Genomic DNA, 19303 nt, shown 5'->3' with positions numbered 1-19303 from the left:
GATCAAGAAGATAAAAAGCAGCTGAATAACTGTTCAGTGATGATGTAAGTCACGCCCTGCTCAGAGTATCCTCTCCACTCACTGATCGTTTGATGATGTCTGTCTGCTGATCGTTTGATGATGTCTGTCTGCTGATCGTTTGTCTGTCTGCTGATCGTTTGATGATGTCTGTCTGCTGATCGTTTGTCTGTCTGCTGATCGTTTGATGATGTCTGTCTGCTGATCGTTTGATGATGTCTGTCTGCAGAGTCGGAGGAGTCTGTGTGAGGAGGCTCTGCTGAAGATCCGAGGAGTCATCAGCTTCACCTTCCAGATGACCGTCAAGAGATGCATCGTCCGGATCCGCTCGGACCTGAAGGCCGAGGTCAGAGGTCTAACCCTAACCCTGTACTATCATCATATTAGAGCACAGGACTGCAGTCAGCTCACCACTAGGCCACCTGTGCCGGTTCATGAGATTGATGATATTGATGAAGCTGAGCGGCTGACGGATGAATGTTTGGTGTTTTCAGGCTCTGGCGTCTGCGATCGCGTCCACGCTGGTGATGACGGCTCAGCAGGTGGTGAAGGGAGAGGACGGAGACGAGGTGAGTCCGATCCATCAACAGGACAGGGAGGACGTTAGCCTGCTGTTATTAGCAATGCTAACGTTAGCCACACAGCAACTCTATTTAACGTTGTTTACTGATGGCTAAGTCCAACCCACAATGCACTGCTGTTTGGTTCTGGTCGTTGTCAGTGAGGTCAGGTGAGCTTGAAGCGGACAAAGACCCAGTTCTTTGAGCCGGACTGATGAGGGATCAATAAAGTTCTTTTGTGTTTTTTTCTGTGAGTTTGATGGAAGGTGTCCTCTGCAGGTTTTGATCCCGTTTGCTGAGGACGGGTCGGTGTTGGTGGAGCAGAACGTGAACCTGCCGGACTACCTCCCTGAGGACGAGAGTCCGTCTCAGGAGCCCGACAAGGCGGTGACCCGGGTGGGATCCGATCAGGACGGGGCCAGCTGGCTCGGCACCGCCACCAACTTCCTGTCCCGCTCCTTCTACTGGTGACCCTGCCTGCCCCCCTTCCTCTGTTACCCCCCCGCGTCCTCTCAGAACCAAAACCACCAGCTGCCAAATGTCACCTGTGTGAGTCGGACTGAGACGGTCTGCTGTCAGAGACCAGGACCGGTCTGTCCAAAGTCTGCGTGTGGACACGAGCCTCCATCTGTTACCCAGAAGTCTTAACAGCAGCAACATGACGCCCCTCCCTCTCTCTCTCTCTCGCCCTTTGTCTGTCTCTCGCCCTCTCTCTCTTTCTCTCTCTCTCTGTCTCTCTCTCTGTCTCTCTCTCGCCCTCTCTCTCTTTCTCTCTCTCTCTCTTTCTCTCTCTCTCTCTTTCTCTCGCCCTCTCTCTCTTTCTCTCTCTCTCTCTCTCTCTCGCCCTTTGTCTCTCTCTCGCCCTCTCTCTCGCCCTCTCTCGCCCTCTCTCTCTTTCTCTCTCTCTCTCTTTCTCTCTCTCTCTCTCTCTTTCTCTCTCTCTCTCTCTCTCGCCCTTTGTCTCTCTCTCGCCCTCTCTCTCACCCTCTCTCTCTCTCTCTCTCTCTCTCCCCCCCCTCTCTCTCTCGCCCTCTCTCTCTCTCTCTCTCGCCCTCTCTCTCTCTCTCTCTCGCCCTCTCTCTGTGTCTCTCTCTCTCTCTCCCTCTCTCTGTCTCTCTCTCTCTCTCTCCCTCTCTCTCTCCCTCTCTCTCTCTCTCTCTCTCTCTCTCTCCCTCCCTCTCTCTCTCTCTCTCGCCCTCTCGCCCTCTCTCTCTCTTTCTTTATAATGAACACCAGACTGAGTGACGTTCAGTCAGCTGTGCCTTCAGTCCTCTCTCACCGTCATCCATCAGAGCGATGTGACAGCTGACCATGATGTCATGTCTGAGAACACGTGGACGCCACGTCCACCTTGTTGATGGGACTTGTAGCTCGCCGGTCCCTTAAAGGTCAGAATCATCATCCGTGTGGAGACTTTAAGGTTTCCTCTTTCAAACTAAATGTTGTTTACAGTCCGATGAGCAGCTGAAGAAGCGACCTTGACCTCCGATCCAAAGTGAAGTGACTTCCTGCCGTCTGCAGGATAAACGCCGCCACTTCCCGGCTCATAGTATGAAGAGGAGGAGCTTCAGTGAACTGTAGATAATAAATAATTACTGAGGTCCAGCCGCCTCAGCACACAGTCAACGTGTTGCAAAGGATTCTGGGTATTTGTCCTAATGCTGTTACGCCCCCTCCTGTGATGTCACTGCACTCCTGCGTTACCATGGTGACACTCAGACGGGCAGACCACTTACTGAAAGGGGACCGGTTTGATTCCTCTTCGCTCGTTCTGCTGGGATCAACGAGACCCGACGCTGCGGGGTACTTCCTATATTAGCCCCGCCTCCTCAGCGCCGTCACACGGAGCGGTGATTTCCTGCTTCACCTGCAGCGGTTTACTTCTCTTCTTCAACGGGAACTCAGATTAGTGCTCGTGTTTTAAATCAGAGCAGACATTGAACTCGTCCGTGAGAGACGGCGTCGGACACGGCGCCTCCTGCAGGCTCACTGGTCACATGTTTGTAATCCAGCTCACACTCCTCACGCCCTCTGGAAACAAACATGGACGACCCCGATGGCTGACGTGTCATGAAACGACCTTTAATGACCTTGTACAGATGTGTCCTTGTGTGATGTCGGTGTTGTGTGTTTGTACCTGAATCACATCAAGTCAGTTTATCATAGAAACACTTTGAGTCATCACAGATTAATTTAACATTCCTGCCTCACTTTAAATGGATAAAAAATACGTTAAACTCTGGAACAATAAATATCCCCAGGAAATGACCAAATAAAGAAGTGGAGCGCAACATGACGTCATCCTAAAGGCTCCGTTGAGAACGTCTGATCCGTGCAGTGCAACTCCTCTGAGCTACCTGGAGACGTTTCTGTCATTGTCCCTGAAGCTGTGTGACTCCCCCTCTGCCTCTACGCTGCCCCCTACTGTTCAGCTGCATACTGCAGACATGCTCCAAACAGACGAGTCAGCCATCCTGCAGCCCGGACTAAAAACATGTCAACAAACAAAAGTAATATATTTTATCTTTTTATTGAATGTTAAAGGCTCCGCCTCCTCCTCACGCTGTCCAATCACAGTCTGAGATGGAAGCATGACTGTTTTCGATCTGAGCGGAGACATCGATGGTAATAAGAAGCTGACTCATCACGACTCTGAGAGATGTGAGGTTTGATGTCTGCCGTGTTCTCTATGCAGATGACACTCTTCTGTCTGAGCTGAGGACTTCAGACGAGTTAGTACCTGTATCTCCTGTGAAGCAGCAAAACAACCAAACAGACTCCAGGTAGAGACAGTGTCCACACACACTCCAAAGACCAGGATGTCATCAGGAAGACTTCATCATAGGCTTTAATCATAAGCAGAGGAGTCGCCCCCTGCTGGCCGTTAGAGAGCATGCAGTTGAAACAGTCTGTGTTTTCTATCCTTTATCTCTCCTACTCAGGTTTTATTTTACACCTCGTTTATTTAATGATGTGATTTCTATTGAAATCTTGATTTTTGGAATTATTCCCTGAAGCGTGTAAACAAGAGTGTTCTTCTTCATCTTCATCATCGGTGTGCTGCTGTACAAACAGTCGGTTGTGTAATGATGATTCCTGAAGTTTGATCAGAGAATAAAAACGTGTCATTCGAAGTGTGTCTGGTCTCTGAAGGTTTCTTTAAGGGTGCTTTCACACCTGAGCCGTTTGGTCTGCTTGAAACAAACTGGTGCGGTTTGTTGGATAGTTCGTTTGGTTTGGGGTGATGTGAACGCACAAACGAACTCTGGTCCACTTAACAACGGGGGTCTCTGTTCACTTCCAAGTGCACCAGAGTTCAGTTCGCAGTAGGTGAGAACGCTTTCTGGACCAAACCAGGGAAGTGAACCAAACCACAGTGCATAGACTGGTACAGTATCTCGTCCTCGACCAACGATCTTATACTACACTATAACGTGTTGCGAGAGCGCGGGGATCTCGGCTAAGCAGTTGGCATTTTTAGGAATTATTTTAATATCCTAGTTTGTTGCTCTTATTTACTACTTGACCTTGAAACCTCGACCCTGCCTCACTTTGATTGGTCGGTCTGGGCCGAGTGTGAATCTCGTCAGGAGGACCAATAACTGCCTTTCATAAAGACATCGCTGCTGCCTTGAACTAGAACATCACTATTGGTTCTTAGGAGCGGTTAAAGAAATACAGTTTATTCAGCTTTTATACCTTTAAAGTTATTGAGTTAGATAGATAGATAGATAGATAGATAGATAGATCCTTTATTGATCCCGAGGGAAATTCAAGGCATCCAGTAGCAGTATACAGACAGGCAGGACACAAGACATTAGTTACAATACACACCCTCTGTCCCCCCCCCTGTATACAATAATCCCCCAAACAAGATTTAGCAGCCCCTATGTGACTAAGAGTAAACATAATTACAGGTTAAACCTGTGCAGTTAGCATTAGCATTAGACTTAAAACTTATATAGCATAATGTACATAACCTGTGAAGGAGAGAAAAACATGTGATGTTTAAAAGAGACCTGTAGACAGTTAAAGAGCCTTAGAAACAAAGTGCTGACCTTCTAGAAACTAGTTCCATGTGCATGTACAGAGGTGTTTGAGGTAGTGCCAGAGGTGTGAGTACAGTCATTAAACAGTCAATGCAGGAATGCAGACTGGGCCATTAAAGTGCTCAGCAACATAAAGGAGCAGTGATTAGCATTAAGTGTCCTAGACAATAACCTGAAACCAGGAGTGATTAGGGTGATTATCATTAAAGTACCCAACTATTGAGGAGCAGATTAGCATTAAGTGTTGAAGACAATAGAGTGAAACTTGACCTAGTTAGAGTGATCATGTCAGCCATTACAGATGTAGCTAAACACAGCAGTAGGATGAAACCAGACATGATTAGAGTGATTATCATTAAAGTGACCAGTGCTCAGTAAGGTGACTATCAATATGCATTAAAGTGTCCAACTGGGGGCTGACTCTGAGGTCAGCAGTGCAGATGAGCAGTGAGAAAAAAAGTGAAAAAAGAGTCCAGGGATCACCGTGTGCTTCTTCCCTGCCGTGACAGTGAAGTGTAGTACAGTCTTATGGCCTATAGGGGGACAAAAGAGTTCTTGAGTCTGTCCGTGGAGCACGACTGTGACAGCAGTCTGTCACTGAACATGCTCCTCTGACCGGTGAAGGTGCTGTGCAGAGGGTGGTGTGTGTTGTCCATGATGTAGAGCATTTTGTCCAGAGACCTCCTCTCTACCACTTTCACCAGTGAGTCCGGCTCTGTACCCCCCACAGAGCCAGCCCTCCTCACCAGTCTGTCCAGCTCTGTACCCCCCACAGAGCCGGCCCTCCTTATTACAGTTTGGAAGTCATTCCCCTCTATGGTCAGATCATAGGCTGTTAATACTGGAAAGGCCTCCTTTCGCAGCCGTTACCTGGAGGGGACTCTCCTTGGGTCTCTCACACCCTAGTGGGTCCTAACCACTTTAAAGCAGAGTGTCCCTCCCCAGTCTATGTTTCCCTCTCTGGTATTGGAACAATGGGGACAAAAAGCTTCTTACCTTAGTCTTCTGTCCCTTTGGTCCGTCGTGGTCCAACAAGAGAGAAATATAAGATCTAAAAGGAAAAGGGTTTTTGTTGGAAAGTCCTTACAATGGAAGGTTTCCTTTTATTTTATAATAACACAATTGATTAAACACAGAGATTACAAAATAATACAAATCCTACAAAAGAGTGCTATTCTCACAGTGAGTGACTAGAGCTCAATAAAAGAGAATATAAGTCAGTTGATCACAGGTCCAGAACAAGTAGAGCAAAAGTCAAGTCCCAAAAAGGAAGACTGACCCAGAGAGAAGCTTGTGCTTCCCTCCTATATACTCTGGTTGACTCTCAACATCTACGTCATGAAAGTTTCAATTTACGTCAAAAATAATGTACTATGAATGTAACATGAACTTAATTCAGCTGTTCAATCTTCTCAATCGTTGACAAAGTCGGCACAGCAGAAGCTGCTCCCAATAACATTTAATGACTTAACAGCATGTGAGACGTCTGAGAACAGCTGAGGAGACACACCTCCACATGTATACATATATACAACACCTGAGGTTACCTGAGGTCACCAAGCAAACAAGATATCCAACATCTTCATCTTCATGTGTTAGTGTTCCACAGTCACAGAGATCTTCTCTGGTAAAATCTTCAGTGGGAGTTTATCCCCAGTGCTAATGTAAGGAAACATCCTGTCAGTGAAAGTGTGTCTGAAGGTGTGTATGTGTGTGTTAGTATCAGGATCAGAGAACGACAGCTTTCCTCTGTTACAGTCCAGATTCACTCTGATCTTCTGAGGCTTCTTCTTCACTGAGAGAAGAGTGACTGAATGTGACGGGGAGCATGCTCTGTATTTACCATCATAGAACCATATTCTCCATAAGCCAGACTGTATGACTCCCTTCCTCTGTACAGACTCTGATAACACTCCCAGAAACCAGTGTGTATTGTCTCCAACCTGGATGTCCCAGCTGTGAGTCCCTGAGTTAAAGCCCTCAGAGCCCAGGACAGAAAAGTAATAATCAAACCTCTCTGGATTATCAGGAAGCTGCTGTCTCTGTCCTCCTCTCACACAGGTCAGATCTTCAGACAGGATGAGGTATGGATTAGCAGTGTTTGGGTCCAGAATGATCGGACTGTAGGAGACCATGTCCTTCATCTTGGTCCAGATGTTGAAGCTCAGGTTGCCCAGGTGTTTGGCCTGGTCTATCAGAGCTCCTGAGGGCAGCTGTGGATCCTCCAGCAGGGGGCGCTGCTGGACTCTTTCCACTGCAGCCTTGTAGTTTTTCAGGAATGAGACGTCTGCAGCTCTCAGCTCGTCCTCTGTGTCTCTGACTGTGAGTGAAAGAGCTGCTATCTCTCTGCTCAGAGCCTCCATCTCCTCCTTCATCCTCTGACTCTTCTGCTCCTCTTCCTCCCTCAGTGCACACAGCCTGGCCTCCTCTTCCTCTTCTAGAAACTGGTGAAGCTTCTTAAACTGCTCCTTAATCTGCCTCTCTGCGTGTCGGGCCTGGACCTGAATGTGTCCTGCTGTTTGATCAAACTTCACTTTAACTTCTTCACAAACCTTTAACTTCTTCTTTACCGGCTCCAGAGTTTCCTGAAGTTTCTTCTTGAGTTCTTCAGCAGCTTCATCGATGGGTCTGAATCTGTGCTCAGAGTGTTTCTGTGAATCTCTGCAGATGAGACACACCGGCTCCTGATGGTCCAGACAGAAGAGTTTGAGTTTCTCAGAGTGCAGACTGCAGAGATCCTCTGAAGCTCTCTGATCTCTCTCCTGCTGGAAACTCTCACACAGATTCTTTAAAGCAAAGTTAGGAGGTAATCCTTCCCTTGATTGTCTCTTCTTACAGAGTGGACACTCCTGGTTCTCCTTCTCCCTCCAGCAGCTCTGCAGACAGTCTTTACAGAAGCTGTGGCAGCAGGACAAGATCACTGGATCTTTAAAGATCTCGAGGCAGATCGGACAGCTCAGATCTTCCTCTAACTTGGACGCCATTTTACCTCAGAGTCAAACTGAAGATGGAGCAGAAAAAAACAGGAAGCCGCTCCCCGTCCCTGAGAGTTACTCAGACTTTGAAACTCGGTTCAGTTTGTGGATTCAGCAGCAGCTTGAAGTGTTTGTATTCCCAGTATCCCAGTATAACAAGTACTCCCAGTATCCCCTCGTCCTTCTGTCCTCTCTCAGTGGAAGTCGTGCTGGTTTGTGTCTGCAGGTCCGTCTGTCAGTGTGTCTCTGCAGAGTGAGGCAGAATAACAGCCTGTTTCCTGGTTTGTCATAGTTGAGGGGGCGGAGCTTCTTCAGAGCAGGAACACAGAACAGTTTCATTTCTCTTTCTACAGTTTGAAGTGGAATCTCTAAGTCACGCTTGTTGTTATTAGTTCCTCTTCATCGCTGTGTGGAGCTCTGACTGCTCAAAGAGCTCAGTCAGGTCTTCAGTCTGGATGTGAAAACAAAAACATGGAGAAAAGGATTCAAAGAGTGGCAGGATTCAGATGTTGGACCAGTGCCTTGCTCTTATGGTCCTTCTGGGTTCTGGAGCAGGATTTTTTGTGTCCTTATGGATTCAGGGATCAGCGGACTGTCTGCAGCGCTCCTGTCCAGTTGCGTTTATTGACGTCTTACGAAAATCAAGGGAGAGAAACTTCTTGTGCTTGAACTTGTGAAGGTAGTTTCTGATTCTGTCCAAAACTCTAAAAAGTATGAAGTGGAAGTAGTCAGCTGAATCCTCTGATGCTTGATTCAGCAGGTGAAGATCTACAGAACCTGCAGCAGCCAGGGAGGAGCTGATCTGTGTCCCTTAATGCTGTGCTCATCTCAGGTGAACCTGCAGTCCCTTAAGGTTAGCCCAGAGGAGGGGTTGGCCTCCTTGAATGCTGGGTCCAGCATGTGGAAAGAGGTCATATCCTCTGATACTTGAAGACAGTGAATCTAAAGCCTCGTTTCCACACAGCAGTCCGGTACGGATCGGTACAGTTTGGTACGGTTTGGTTCGATTAAGCCCGACCTCCTCTGTCACTGTCATGTGACTCTTTATTACAAGAACTCAATCCAGCTTTGTTTCAGAGAAGGCTGTGTGCGGCGAGGACAAATACACACGCAAACAATCAGCTGTGTTACACTCAATGCTTTAAACACGCCAGAGTTCTGTTTACCGACGTTACACAGGAAGTGACATCCTCACCAACAGTCCCAAGGAACCTAAGAGAGCTCAGGAGCTCCCAGAAAAATGGAGAGGTTGGAATATAAAGATAGAGACAAGCAGTAATAAGCTATGAAAGCTGGGAGAGAGAGAGGGAGAGAGAGATAAGAGATCCTGGTGTCAGTTCCCCCGGTAGTCTAGGCCTATAGCAGCAGAACTATGAGCTGGTCCTAAGCCAGCCCTAACTATAAGATTTATCAAAAAGAAAAGTTTTAAGTCTATTCTTAAAAGTACCTAGTGTGTCTGCCTCCCGGACCCCGACTGGTAGACGATTCCAAAGGAGCCTGATAACTAAAGGCTCTACCTCCCATAGTACTTTTAGAGACTATAGGCACCACGAGCAGGCCTGCATTCTGGGAACGTAATGTTCTTGATGGATAGTACGGTACAAGTAACTCTTTAAGATAGGATGGTGCCTGACCGTTTAGAGCTTTGTAGGTGAGCAGAAGGATTTTAAATTCTATTCTAGATTTTATAGGGAGCCAATGGAGAGAAGCCAATACAGGAGTCATGTGGTCCCTTTTCCTAGTTCTAGTCAGAACACGAGCTGCAGCGTTTTGGACGAGTTGGAGGGTCTTTAGAGATTTACCATAGCACCCTGCTAAAATAGAATTACAGTAATCCAACCTGGAGGTAACAAATGCATGAACTAATATTTCAGCATCATTTTGTGACAGGATCTGCCTGATCTTAGAGATATTACCAAGGTGAAAATAAGCTGTCCTTGAAATGTGTTTAATGTAGGAATCAAAGGACATATCCTGATCAAACAGAACTCCTAGGTTCCTAACAGTGGTACTAGAGGCTACACTAATACTACTAAGGGCCGTCATGTCGGCAGAGAAAGTCTCTAAGGTTCTTAGGACCAATCACTATAACTTCAGTCTTGTCTGAGTTGAGCAGTAAGAAGTTTCTGGTCATCCAGGTCCTGATGTCCTAGAGGCAGGCTTCTAGTTTACAGAGCTGGTTGGTGTCTTCTGGCTTCATTGCTATGTAGAGCTGAGTATCGTCTGCATAGCAATGAAAGTTCATGGAGTGTTTCCTCATAATACTACCGAGAGGAAGCATCTATAATGTAAAGAGAATCGGACCAAGCACTGATCCTTGAGGCACTCCATGGCTAACTTTGGTGTACATAGAGGACTCATCATGAACATGCACAAACTGAGATGTCTGATAAATAGGATCTAAACCAACTTAAAGCAGTCCCTGTAACTCCAAGTCATTGTTCTAGTCCCTGTAACTCCAAGTCATTGTTCTAGTCCCTGTAACTCCAAGTCATTGTTCTAGTCCCTGTAACTCCAAGCAATTGTTCTAGTCTCTGTAACAGAATCTGATGGTCAATTGTATCAAAAGCAGCACTAAGATCTAACAGGACAAGCACAGATAGAAGTCCGCTGTCTGAGGCTAACAGAAGATCATTTGTTACTCTAACTAGTCTCAGTGCTATGGTAAGCTCTAAATCCAGACTGGAACTCCTCTAACAGGCTGTTGTCATGGAGACAGTCACACAGCTGATTAGCTACCACTCTCTCTAAGATCTTGGAGATAAAAGGAAGGTTAGATATAGGTCTATAGTTAGCTAGAGTTCCTGAATCAAGAGTAGGCTTTTTAAGGAGCGGTTTAATTACAGCTACTTTAAATGACTGGGGTACATAACATGCTGCTAAAGATAAATTGATCATATCTAGTATGGAGCTGCTAACTAGAGGAAAGACTTCCTTAAACAGCTTGGTTGGGATTGGATCTAAAAGACAAGTTGACGGTTTAGACGCAGAAATAATCGAATTTAGTTCTGAGAGGTTAATTGGAAAAAACAGTCGAGGTTAGTATCAGAATTTGGAGCCGTTTCTGCCGAATCGAAAATATAGGAGGAATCTGCACTAAGTAAAGGTAGTAAGTTGCTAATTTTGTCTCTAATGTTTAGAATTTTATCATGAAAAAAGCTGATGAAATCATTACTGCTAAGGGCTAAAGGAATAGATGAATGAACTATGACTCTCTGTCAGCCTGGCTACAGTGCTGAAGAGGTATCTAGGGTTGTTTTTATTTTCTTCGATAAGAGACGAGTAATAGGCAGTGCGGGCCTGCCGTAGAGCTTTCATATATCTATTATGACTATCTGGACAAATTAAACGAGATTCTATCGTTTTGGTGGAGCGCCAAATTCTTTCACATTTACGTGACGTTAGTTTTAGAGTACGGGTTTCTAAGTTGTACCATGGAGCTGATCTCTGTCGTTTGATTGGCTTCGGTTTTAGGGGGGCGATTGAATCCAGAGTAACTCTAAGTGAATCCACCGCACTATCTACAAACTGATCCAGCTGAGAGGGACTAAAGTGATTATAGGAGTTTTCAACTAGGTTAGAGGATGGAACAGAAACAAAGGCAGCTGAAATAGCTTCCTTAAATTTAGCTACAGCATTATCATTTAAACTTCTAGAGAGCACTTTTTTATTAAGAGGAGTTAAGGTTGGTAAGAAGAAATCAAAAGTTACTAGGAAATGGTCTGATATCAGAGAATTTTCCAGAAAAACCGACAAATTATTAATTTCAATACCATAAGCTAAAACAAGATCCAGGGTTAAATGGATGGGTAGGTTTGTTTACACCCTGGGTGAAGCCAATAGAGTCCAATAGAGACATGAAAGCCATGCTAAGACTGTCATTAACAACATCCACATATTGAAATCACCTACAACAATTATTCTATCACAGCTAAGAACTGTGTTTGATAGAAATTCTGAATATGGGCCAGGAGGGCGGTAAACTATAACAACTAGAACTGGCTGAAAAGTTCTAGAGACTGGATGTGAAAGACTGAGTGCAAGACTTTCAAAAGAGGTATAATTCAGCTTTGGTCGAGTCGATTGATTATAAGACCAGAATTAAAAATAGCTGCTACTCCACCACCTCGACCAGTGTCTCGAGCTATATGAGCATTCAAATGACTGGGAGGGGTGGATTCATTTAAACTAACATATTCATCCTGAGAAGGTTTCAGTTAAACAAAGTAGATCAATATGATTCTCTGATATTAGCTCATTTACCAGGAGAGATTTAGATGCTAGGGATCTCATGTTTAGTAAGCTGCATTTAATTGTTAGATTTTTTTGCCAAATCGTATTTGTAGTTTTGATTTTGACTAAATTGTTATGATTTACGCCTCTTTTATTGAGGCTGGAATTGCCTATGACAGGTGTGGGGCGGAGAACAGACACAGTATCTATAGTATAAGTAGGGTTACAGCTATAAGAAGATCTAACTGAGTTACAGTTAGATTTACAGTCACAGCTATAGTGGCAGGTAAACAGATCTAAAGGAAGCGCAGAGAAGTGTGTAAGACTGCAGCTCTGCATCCTGGTCTGAACTCTGATGAGTTGTCAGGGTTTGGGACTAATAAACTCTGCTACGTTTCTAGATAATAGAGCTGCACCAACCAGAGTAGGATGGATGCCATCTCTAGCTAGCAGACCAGGCTTTCCCCAAAAGGACTGCCAGTTATCTATGAAGCCCACATCGTTTACTGGACACCACCTCGATAGCCAGCGGTTGAATGAAGACATGCGGCTATACATGTCATCACTGGTCAAATTAGGGAGAGGACCAGAGAAAACTACGGAGTCCGACATCGTCTTAGCAAAACTACACACCGACTCCACATTAACCTTAGTAATTTCCGACTGGCGAAGTCGGGAGTCATTTGTGCCGACATGAATTACAATTTTATCAAATCTACGTTTAGCCTTTGTCAGCAGCTTTAAGTGAGCCATGATGTCGCCCGCTCTGGCCCTGGGTATACACCTAACTATGCCCGCTCTGGCCCCGGGTATACACCTAACTCTGCCCGCTCTGGCCCCGGGTATACACCTAACTATGTCCGCTCTGGCCCCGGGTATACACCTAACTCTGCCCGCTCTGGCCCCGGGTATACACCTAACTATGCCCGCTCTGGCCCCGGGTATACACCTAACTATGCCCGCTCTGGCCCCGGGTATACACCTAACTATGCCCGCTGACTTCGCTAACTTCACGTTTCTGACTATGGAGTCTCCAATTATCAGAGTTTTTGTCTCAGCGGGTCGCTGAGTGAGGAAAATGTGTTTGAAACATGAAGTGGTTGGCCGTGAGCCTCGTTTTCTTACTATGCCTCCCTCGGACAGTAACCCAGCCACTGCCTCCCGGCTGCTCGGGAGCTACCGGGGGAGATTTAACACTATGTCGGCCCGCACCGGCTACAGAAGGCTAGCTAACTGCTGCTGCGTAAGATGACTGTGACTCTGACTCAAAGGTGCGGAGCCTGCTCTCTAACTCAGACACCCTCGCCTCCAAAGCTATAAATAAACTACCTTTAATACAGATACCTTTATCAGTAAAGGAGGACGAGGAGTAACTAGACATCTGGCACACAGAACAAGAGAGAGCAGGAGAGGGAGAGGCAGGGAGAGAAGCCATCGCATGAGAAGCTAACTGCTAAGTTAGCCTGAGAGCACGTAGTTTAACGCAAACAGAAGATCTATAGATAGCTCGCAGGGGTGCTTGGTGATTATTTCGATTAGTCAAAGTGTGCAGTGATTTAGAGACAAATGTAAGAAAATACACAGGATAAACAATCTAGCTTTAGCTCTATCGATCGGTAAGGTAGTAGCGAGACACAACAGGAAGTGATGCAATACGCTCACCCGTAGTACGTCAGGACGTGTTATCCAACCCAATCACACTCCTCAGCCTCCCTGGGAAAGTCTATTCCAGGGTACTGGAGAGGAGGATACGGCCGTTAGTCGAACCTCGGATCCAAGAGGAACAATGCGGTTTTCGTCCTGGCCGTGGAACACTGGACCAGCTCTACACTCTCCAGCGGGTGCTCGTGGGTTCATGGGAGTTCGCCCAACCAGTCCACATGTGCTTTGTTTATTTGGAGAAGGCGTTCAACCGTGTCCCTCGTGGCGCCCTGTGGGGGGTGCTATGAGAGTATGGGGTTAGGGGGCCCTTTGCTAAGGGCGGTCCGGTCCTTGTACGACCAGAGCAGGAGTCTGGTTCGCATTGCCAGCAGTAAGTTGGACCTGTTCCCGGTGCGCGTTGGCCTCCGGCAGGGCTGCCCTTTGAGATGAACTAAGACCCTCACTTGTGAATTTTAACGTTTTTACACAAACTTTATACAGCAGTAGCTAACTGAAACTACAGTGGTTGACATGGAGACATGACACGTCATCATGAGATCCATCGATACCCAGAATGACCCATTCTTATTAAACACAGTACACAAATCAATCATCTGGGGTCAAAGTTTGAACACCTTCACCTTTTTAATATGATGCTTGCATTGATGTCACATGAGATCAAATCACCACCACACAAATAAAACAATCAGAATCCATAGCCGTGATGGGGAGAATCATTAAAGTCCGATAACGAACCAAACAAAGGAACTCTGTTTTAACCCGATCCTTCAGAGTCCACTCATGGTAAATCAAATCAGAACATGAACTTCATTCAGCTGTTCAATCTTCTCAATCGTTGACAAAGTCGGCACAGCAGAAGCTGCTCCCAATAACATTTAATGACTTAACAGCATGTGAGACGTCTGAGAACAGCTGAGGAGACACACCTCCACATGTATACATATATACAACACCTGAGGTTACCTGAGGTCACCAAGCAAACAAGATATCCAACATCTTCATCATCATGTGTTAGTGTTCCACAGTCACAGAGATCTTCTCTGGTAAAATCTTCAGTGGGACTTTATCCCCAGTTCTTATGTATGGAAACATCCTGTCAGTGAAAGTGTGTGTGAAGGTGTGTATGTGTGTGTTAGTATCAGGATCAGAGAACGACAGCTTTCCTCTGTTACAGTCCAGATTCACTCTGATCCTCTGAGACTTCTTCTTCACTGAGAGAGCAGTGACTGAATGTGACGGGGAGAGTGCCCAGTATTCACCATCATGGAACCATATTCTCCAAAATCCAGACTGTATGATTCCCTTCCTCTTGTCGGACTCTGCTAACACTCCCAGTCCCCAGCGTGTATTGTCTCCAACCTGGACGTCCCAGCAGTGAGTCCCTGAGTTAAAGCCCTCAGAGCCCAGGACAGACCTGTAATCATCAAACCTCTCTGGATTATCAGGAAGCTGCTGTATCTGTCCTCGTCTCACACAGGTCAGATCTTCAGACAGGATGAGTCCTGGGTGAGCAGTGTTTGGGTCCAGAATGATCGGACTGTAGGAGACCAGGTCCCTCATCTTGGTCCAGATGTTGAAGCTCAGGTTGCCCAGGTGTTTGGCCTGGTCTATCAGAGCTCCTGAGGGCAGCTGTGGATCCTCCAGCAGGGGGCGCTGCTGGACTCTTTCCACTGCAGCCTTGTAGTTTTTCAGGAATGAGACGTCTGCAGCTCTCAGCTCGTCCTCTGTGTCTCTGACTGTGAGTGAAAGAGCTGCTATCTCTCTGCTCAGAGCCTCCATCTCCTCCTTCATCCTCTGACTCTTCTGCTCCTCTTCCTCCCTCAGTGCACACAGCCTGGCCTCCTCTTCCTCTTCTAGAAACTGGTGAAGCTTCTTAAACTGCTCCTTAATCTGCCTCTCTGTGTGTCGGGCCTGGACCTGAATGTGTCCTGCTGTTTGATCAAACTTCACTTTAACTTCTTCACAAACCTTTAACTTCTTCTTTACCGGCTCCAGAGTTTCCTGAAGTTTCTTCTTGAGTTCTTGAGCAGCTTCATCGATGGGTCTGAATCTGTGCTCAGAGTGTTTCTGTGAATCTCTGCAGATGAGACACACCGGCTCCTGATGGTCCAGACAGAAGAGTTTGAGTTTCTCAGAGTGCAGACTGCAGAGATCCTCTGAAGCTCTCTGATCTCTCTCCTGCAGGAAACTCTCAAACAGATTCTTTAAAGCAAAGTTATGAGGTAATAATTCCCTTGAATGTCTCTTCTTACAGAGTGGACAGTCCTGTTTCTCCTTCTCCTTCCAGCAGCTCTGCAGACAGTCTTTACAGAAGCTGTGGAAGCAGGACAGGATCACTGGATCTTTAAAGATCTCGAGGCAAATCGGACAGCAGAGATTTTCCTCTAACTTGGACGCCATTTTACCTCAGAGTCAAACTGATGACGGAGCAGAAAAACAGGAAGCCGCTCCTCGTCCCTGAGAGTTACTCTGACTTTGAAACTCTGGTTCAGTTTGTGGATTCAGCAGCAGCTTGAAGTGTTTGTATTCCCAGTATCCCAGTATAACAAGTACTCCCAGTATCCCCTCGTCCTCGTCCTCTTGTCCTCTCTCAGTGGAAGTCTTGCTGGTTTGTGTCTGCAGGTCCGTCTGTCAGTGTGTGTCTCTGCGGAGTGAGGCAGAATAACAGCCTGTTTCCTGGTTCGTTTCAGGTGAGACAGGTGAGGGGGCGGAGCTTCTTCAGAGCAGGAACACAGAACAGTTTCATTTCTCTTCCTGCAGTTTGAAGTGGAATCTCTAAGTCACGCTTGTTGTTATTAGTTCCTCTTCATCGCTGTGTGGAGCTCTGACTGCTCAAAGAGCTCAGTCAGGTCTTCAGTCTGGATGTGAAAACAAAAACATGGAGAAAAGGATTCAAAGAGTGGCAGGATTCAGATGTTGGACCAGTGCCTTGCTCTTATGGTCCTTCTGGGTTCTGGAGCAGGATTTTTTGTGTCCTTATGGTTTCAGGGATCAGCGGACTGTCTGCAGCGCTCCTGTCCAGTTGCGTTTATTGACGTCTTACGAAAATCAAGGGAAAGAAACGTCTTGTGCTCGAACTTGTGAAGGTAGTTTCTGATTCTGTCCAAAACTCTAAAAAGTATGAAGTGGAAGTAGTCAGCTGAATCCTCTGATGCTTGATTCAGCAGGTGAAGATCTACAGAACCTGCAGCAGCCAGGGAGGAGCTGATCTGTGTCCCTTAATGTTGTGTTTAGCTACAGTGCCTTGCGAAAGTATTCGGCCCCCTTGAACTTTTCGACCTTTTGCCACATTTCAGGCTTCAAACATAAAGATTTAAAACTGTAATTTTTTGAGAGGAATCAACAACAAGTGGGACACAATCAAGAAGTGGAACAAAATTTATTGGATATTTCAAACTGTATTAACAAATAAAGAACTGAAAATTGGGCGTGCAAAATTATTCAGCCCCCTTTACTTTGAGTGCAGCAAACTGTCTCCAAAAGTTCAGTGAGGATCTCTGAATGATCCAATGTTGACCTAAATGACTAATAATGATAAATAGAATCCACCTGTGTGTAATCAAGTCTCCGTATAAATGCACCTGCTCTGTGATAGTCTCAGAGGTCAGTTTGAAGCGCAGAGAGCATCATGAAGAACAAGGACCAGGCAGGTCTGAGATACTGCTGTGGAGAAGTTTAAAGCTGGATTTGGATACAAAAAGATTTCCCAAACTTTAAACATCCCAAGGAGCACTGTGCAAGCGATAATATTGAAATGGAAGGAGCATCACACCACTGCAAATCTACAAAGACCCGGCCGTCCCTCTAAACTTTCAGCTCATACAAACTGATCAGAGATGCTGCCAAGAGGCCCATGATCACTCTGGATGAACTGCAGACATGTACAGCTGTGGTGGGAGACTCTGTCCACAGGACAACAATCAGTCATATACTGCACAACTCTGGCCTTTATGGAAGAGTGGCAAGAAGAAAGCCATTTCTTAAAGATATCCATAAAAAGTGTCGTTTAAAGTTTGCCACAAGCCACCTGGGACACACACCAAACATGTGGAAGAAGGTGCTCTGCTCAGATGAAACCACAACCAAACACAACACAGCTCATCACCATGAACACACCATCCCCACTGTCAAACATGGTGGTGGCAGCATCATGGTTTGGGCCTGCTTGTCTTCAGCAGGGTCAGGGAAGCTGGATGGAGCCAAATACAGGAAGAAAACCTGATGGAGTCTGCAAAAGACCTGAGACTGGGACGGAGATTTGTCTTCCAACAAGACAATGATCCAAAACATGAAACAAAATCTACAATGGAGTGGTTCACAAATAAACATATCCAGGTGTTAGAATGGCCAAGTCAAAGTCCAGACCTGAATCCTATCGAGAATCTGTGGAAACAACTGAAAACTGCTGTTCACAAACGCTGTCCATCCAACGTCACTGAGCTCGAGCTGTTAGCGAGGAGGAATGGGCAAATATTCTCTCAATGTGCAAAACTGATAGAGACAGACCCCAAGAGACTTACAGCAGTAATCGCAGCAAAAGGTGGCGCGACAAAGTCTTAACTTAAGGGGGCTGAATAATTTTGCACGCCCAATTTTTCAGTTTTTTACTTGTTAATACAGTTTGAAATATCCAATACATTTAGTTTCACTTCATGATTGTGTCCCACTTGTTGTTGATTCTTCACAAAAAATTACAGTTTTATATCTTTATGTTTGAAGCCTGAAATGTGGCAAAAGTTCAAGGGGGCCGAATACTTTCGCAAGGCACCGTACATCTGTATGTTGTGTTTAGCTGAGCACAGGTCACTTTAATGATAATCACCCTAATCATGTCTGGTTTCATCCTACTGTTGTGTTTAGCTACATCTGTAATGGTTGACATGATCACCCTAACTAGGTCAAGTTTCACTCTGTTGTCTTCAACACTTAATGCTAATCTGTTCCTCAATAGTTGGGTACTTTAATGATAATCACCCTAATCACTCCTGGTTTCACCTTATTGTTTTGGACACTTAATGCTAATCACTGCTCCTTTATGTTGCTGAGCACTTTAATGGCCCAGTCTGCATCCCTGCATTGACTGTTTAATGACTGTACTCACACCTCTGGGCACTACCTCAAACACCTCTGTACATGCACATGGAACTAGTTTCTAGAAGGTCAGCACTTTGTTTCTAAGGTTCTTTAACTGTTTACAGGTCTCTTTTAACCAGCACATGTTTTTCTCTCCTCACAGGTTATGTACATTATGCTATATTAGTTTAAGTCTAATGCTAATGCTAACTGCACAGGTTTAACCTGTAATTATGTTTACTCTTAGTCAACATAGGGGCTGCTAAATCTTGATTGGGGGATTATTGTATACAGAGGGGAGGGGGGACAGAGGGTGTGTATTGTAACTAATGTCTTGTGTCCTGCCTGTCTGTATACTGCTACTGGATGCCTTGAATTTCCCTCAGGATCAATAAAGTATCTATCTATCTATCCATCTATCCATCTATCCATCTATCCATCTATCTATCTATCTATCTATCTATCGCTGTGCTCATCTCAGGTGAACCTGCAGTCCCTTAAGGTTAGCCCAGAGGGGGGGTTGGCCTCCTTGAATGCTGGGTCCAGCATGTGGAAAGAGGTCATATCCTCTGATACTTGAAGACAGTGAATCTAAAGCCTCGTTTCCACACAGCAGTCTGGTACGGATCGGTACGGTTTGGTTCGATTAAGCCCGACCTCCTCTGTCACTGTCATGTGACTCTTTATTACAAGAACTCAATCCAGCTTTGTTTCAGAGAAGGCTGTGTGTGGC

The 19303-nt window shown here is 45.8% G+C and overlaps 2 protein-coding genes across 5 annotated transcripts in view; one reads left to right on the top strand and one right to left on the bottom strand.

The window, feature by feature from the left end:
- LOC306826983 (armadillo repeat-containing protein 1-like) overlaps window positions 1–3203 on the top strand; it is a 122038-nt gene extending 118835 nt beyond the window's left edge. For all 4 annotated transcript variants that reach the window (XM_079348584.1, XM_079348583.1, XM_079348582.1 and 1 more), the window contains exons 5-7: window positions 248–364; window positions 513–587; window positions 858–3203. In XM_079348584.1, the coding sequence (XP_079204710.1) occupies window positions 248–364; window positions 513–587; window positions 858–1049 (384 nt within the window). In that variant the 3' untranslated portion in view covers window positions 1050–3203. The remainder of the gene's footprint in view (window positions 1–247; window positions 365–512; window positions 588–857) is intronic.
- A 2911-nt stretch (window positions 3204–6114) lies between these two features.
- On the bottom strand, window positions 6115–16693 carry LOC306826308 (uncharacterized protein). Its single transcript, XM_079347508.1, has 2 exons — window positions 14514–16693; window positions 6115–7616 (listed from the first exon to the last, which is right to left on the bottom strand). Exons 1-2 carry the CDS (start codon window positions 15895–15897, stop codon window positions 6223–6225), a joined length of 2778 nt encoding a protein of 925 aa, XP_079203634.1. The 5' UTR covers window positions 15898–16693; the 3' UTR covers window positions 6115–6222.
- Between the last annotated feature and the right edge of the window lie 2610 nt (window positions 16694–19303).

This window comes from Symphodus melops (genome assembly GCF_947650265.1).
Source record: "Symphodus melops genome assembly, chromosome: 7".
Classification (NCBI taxonomy): domain Eukaryota; kingdom Metazoa; phylum Chordata; class Actinopteri; order Labriformes; family Labridae; genus Symphodus; species Symphodus melops.
The sequence above is the reverse complement of the archived record's forward strand: the minus strand, read 5'-3'. Positions and strand labels throughout refer to the sequence as shown.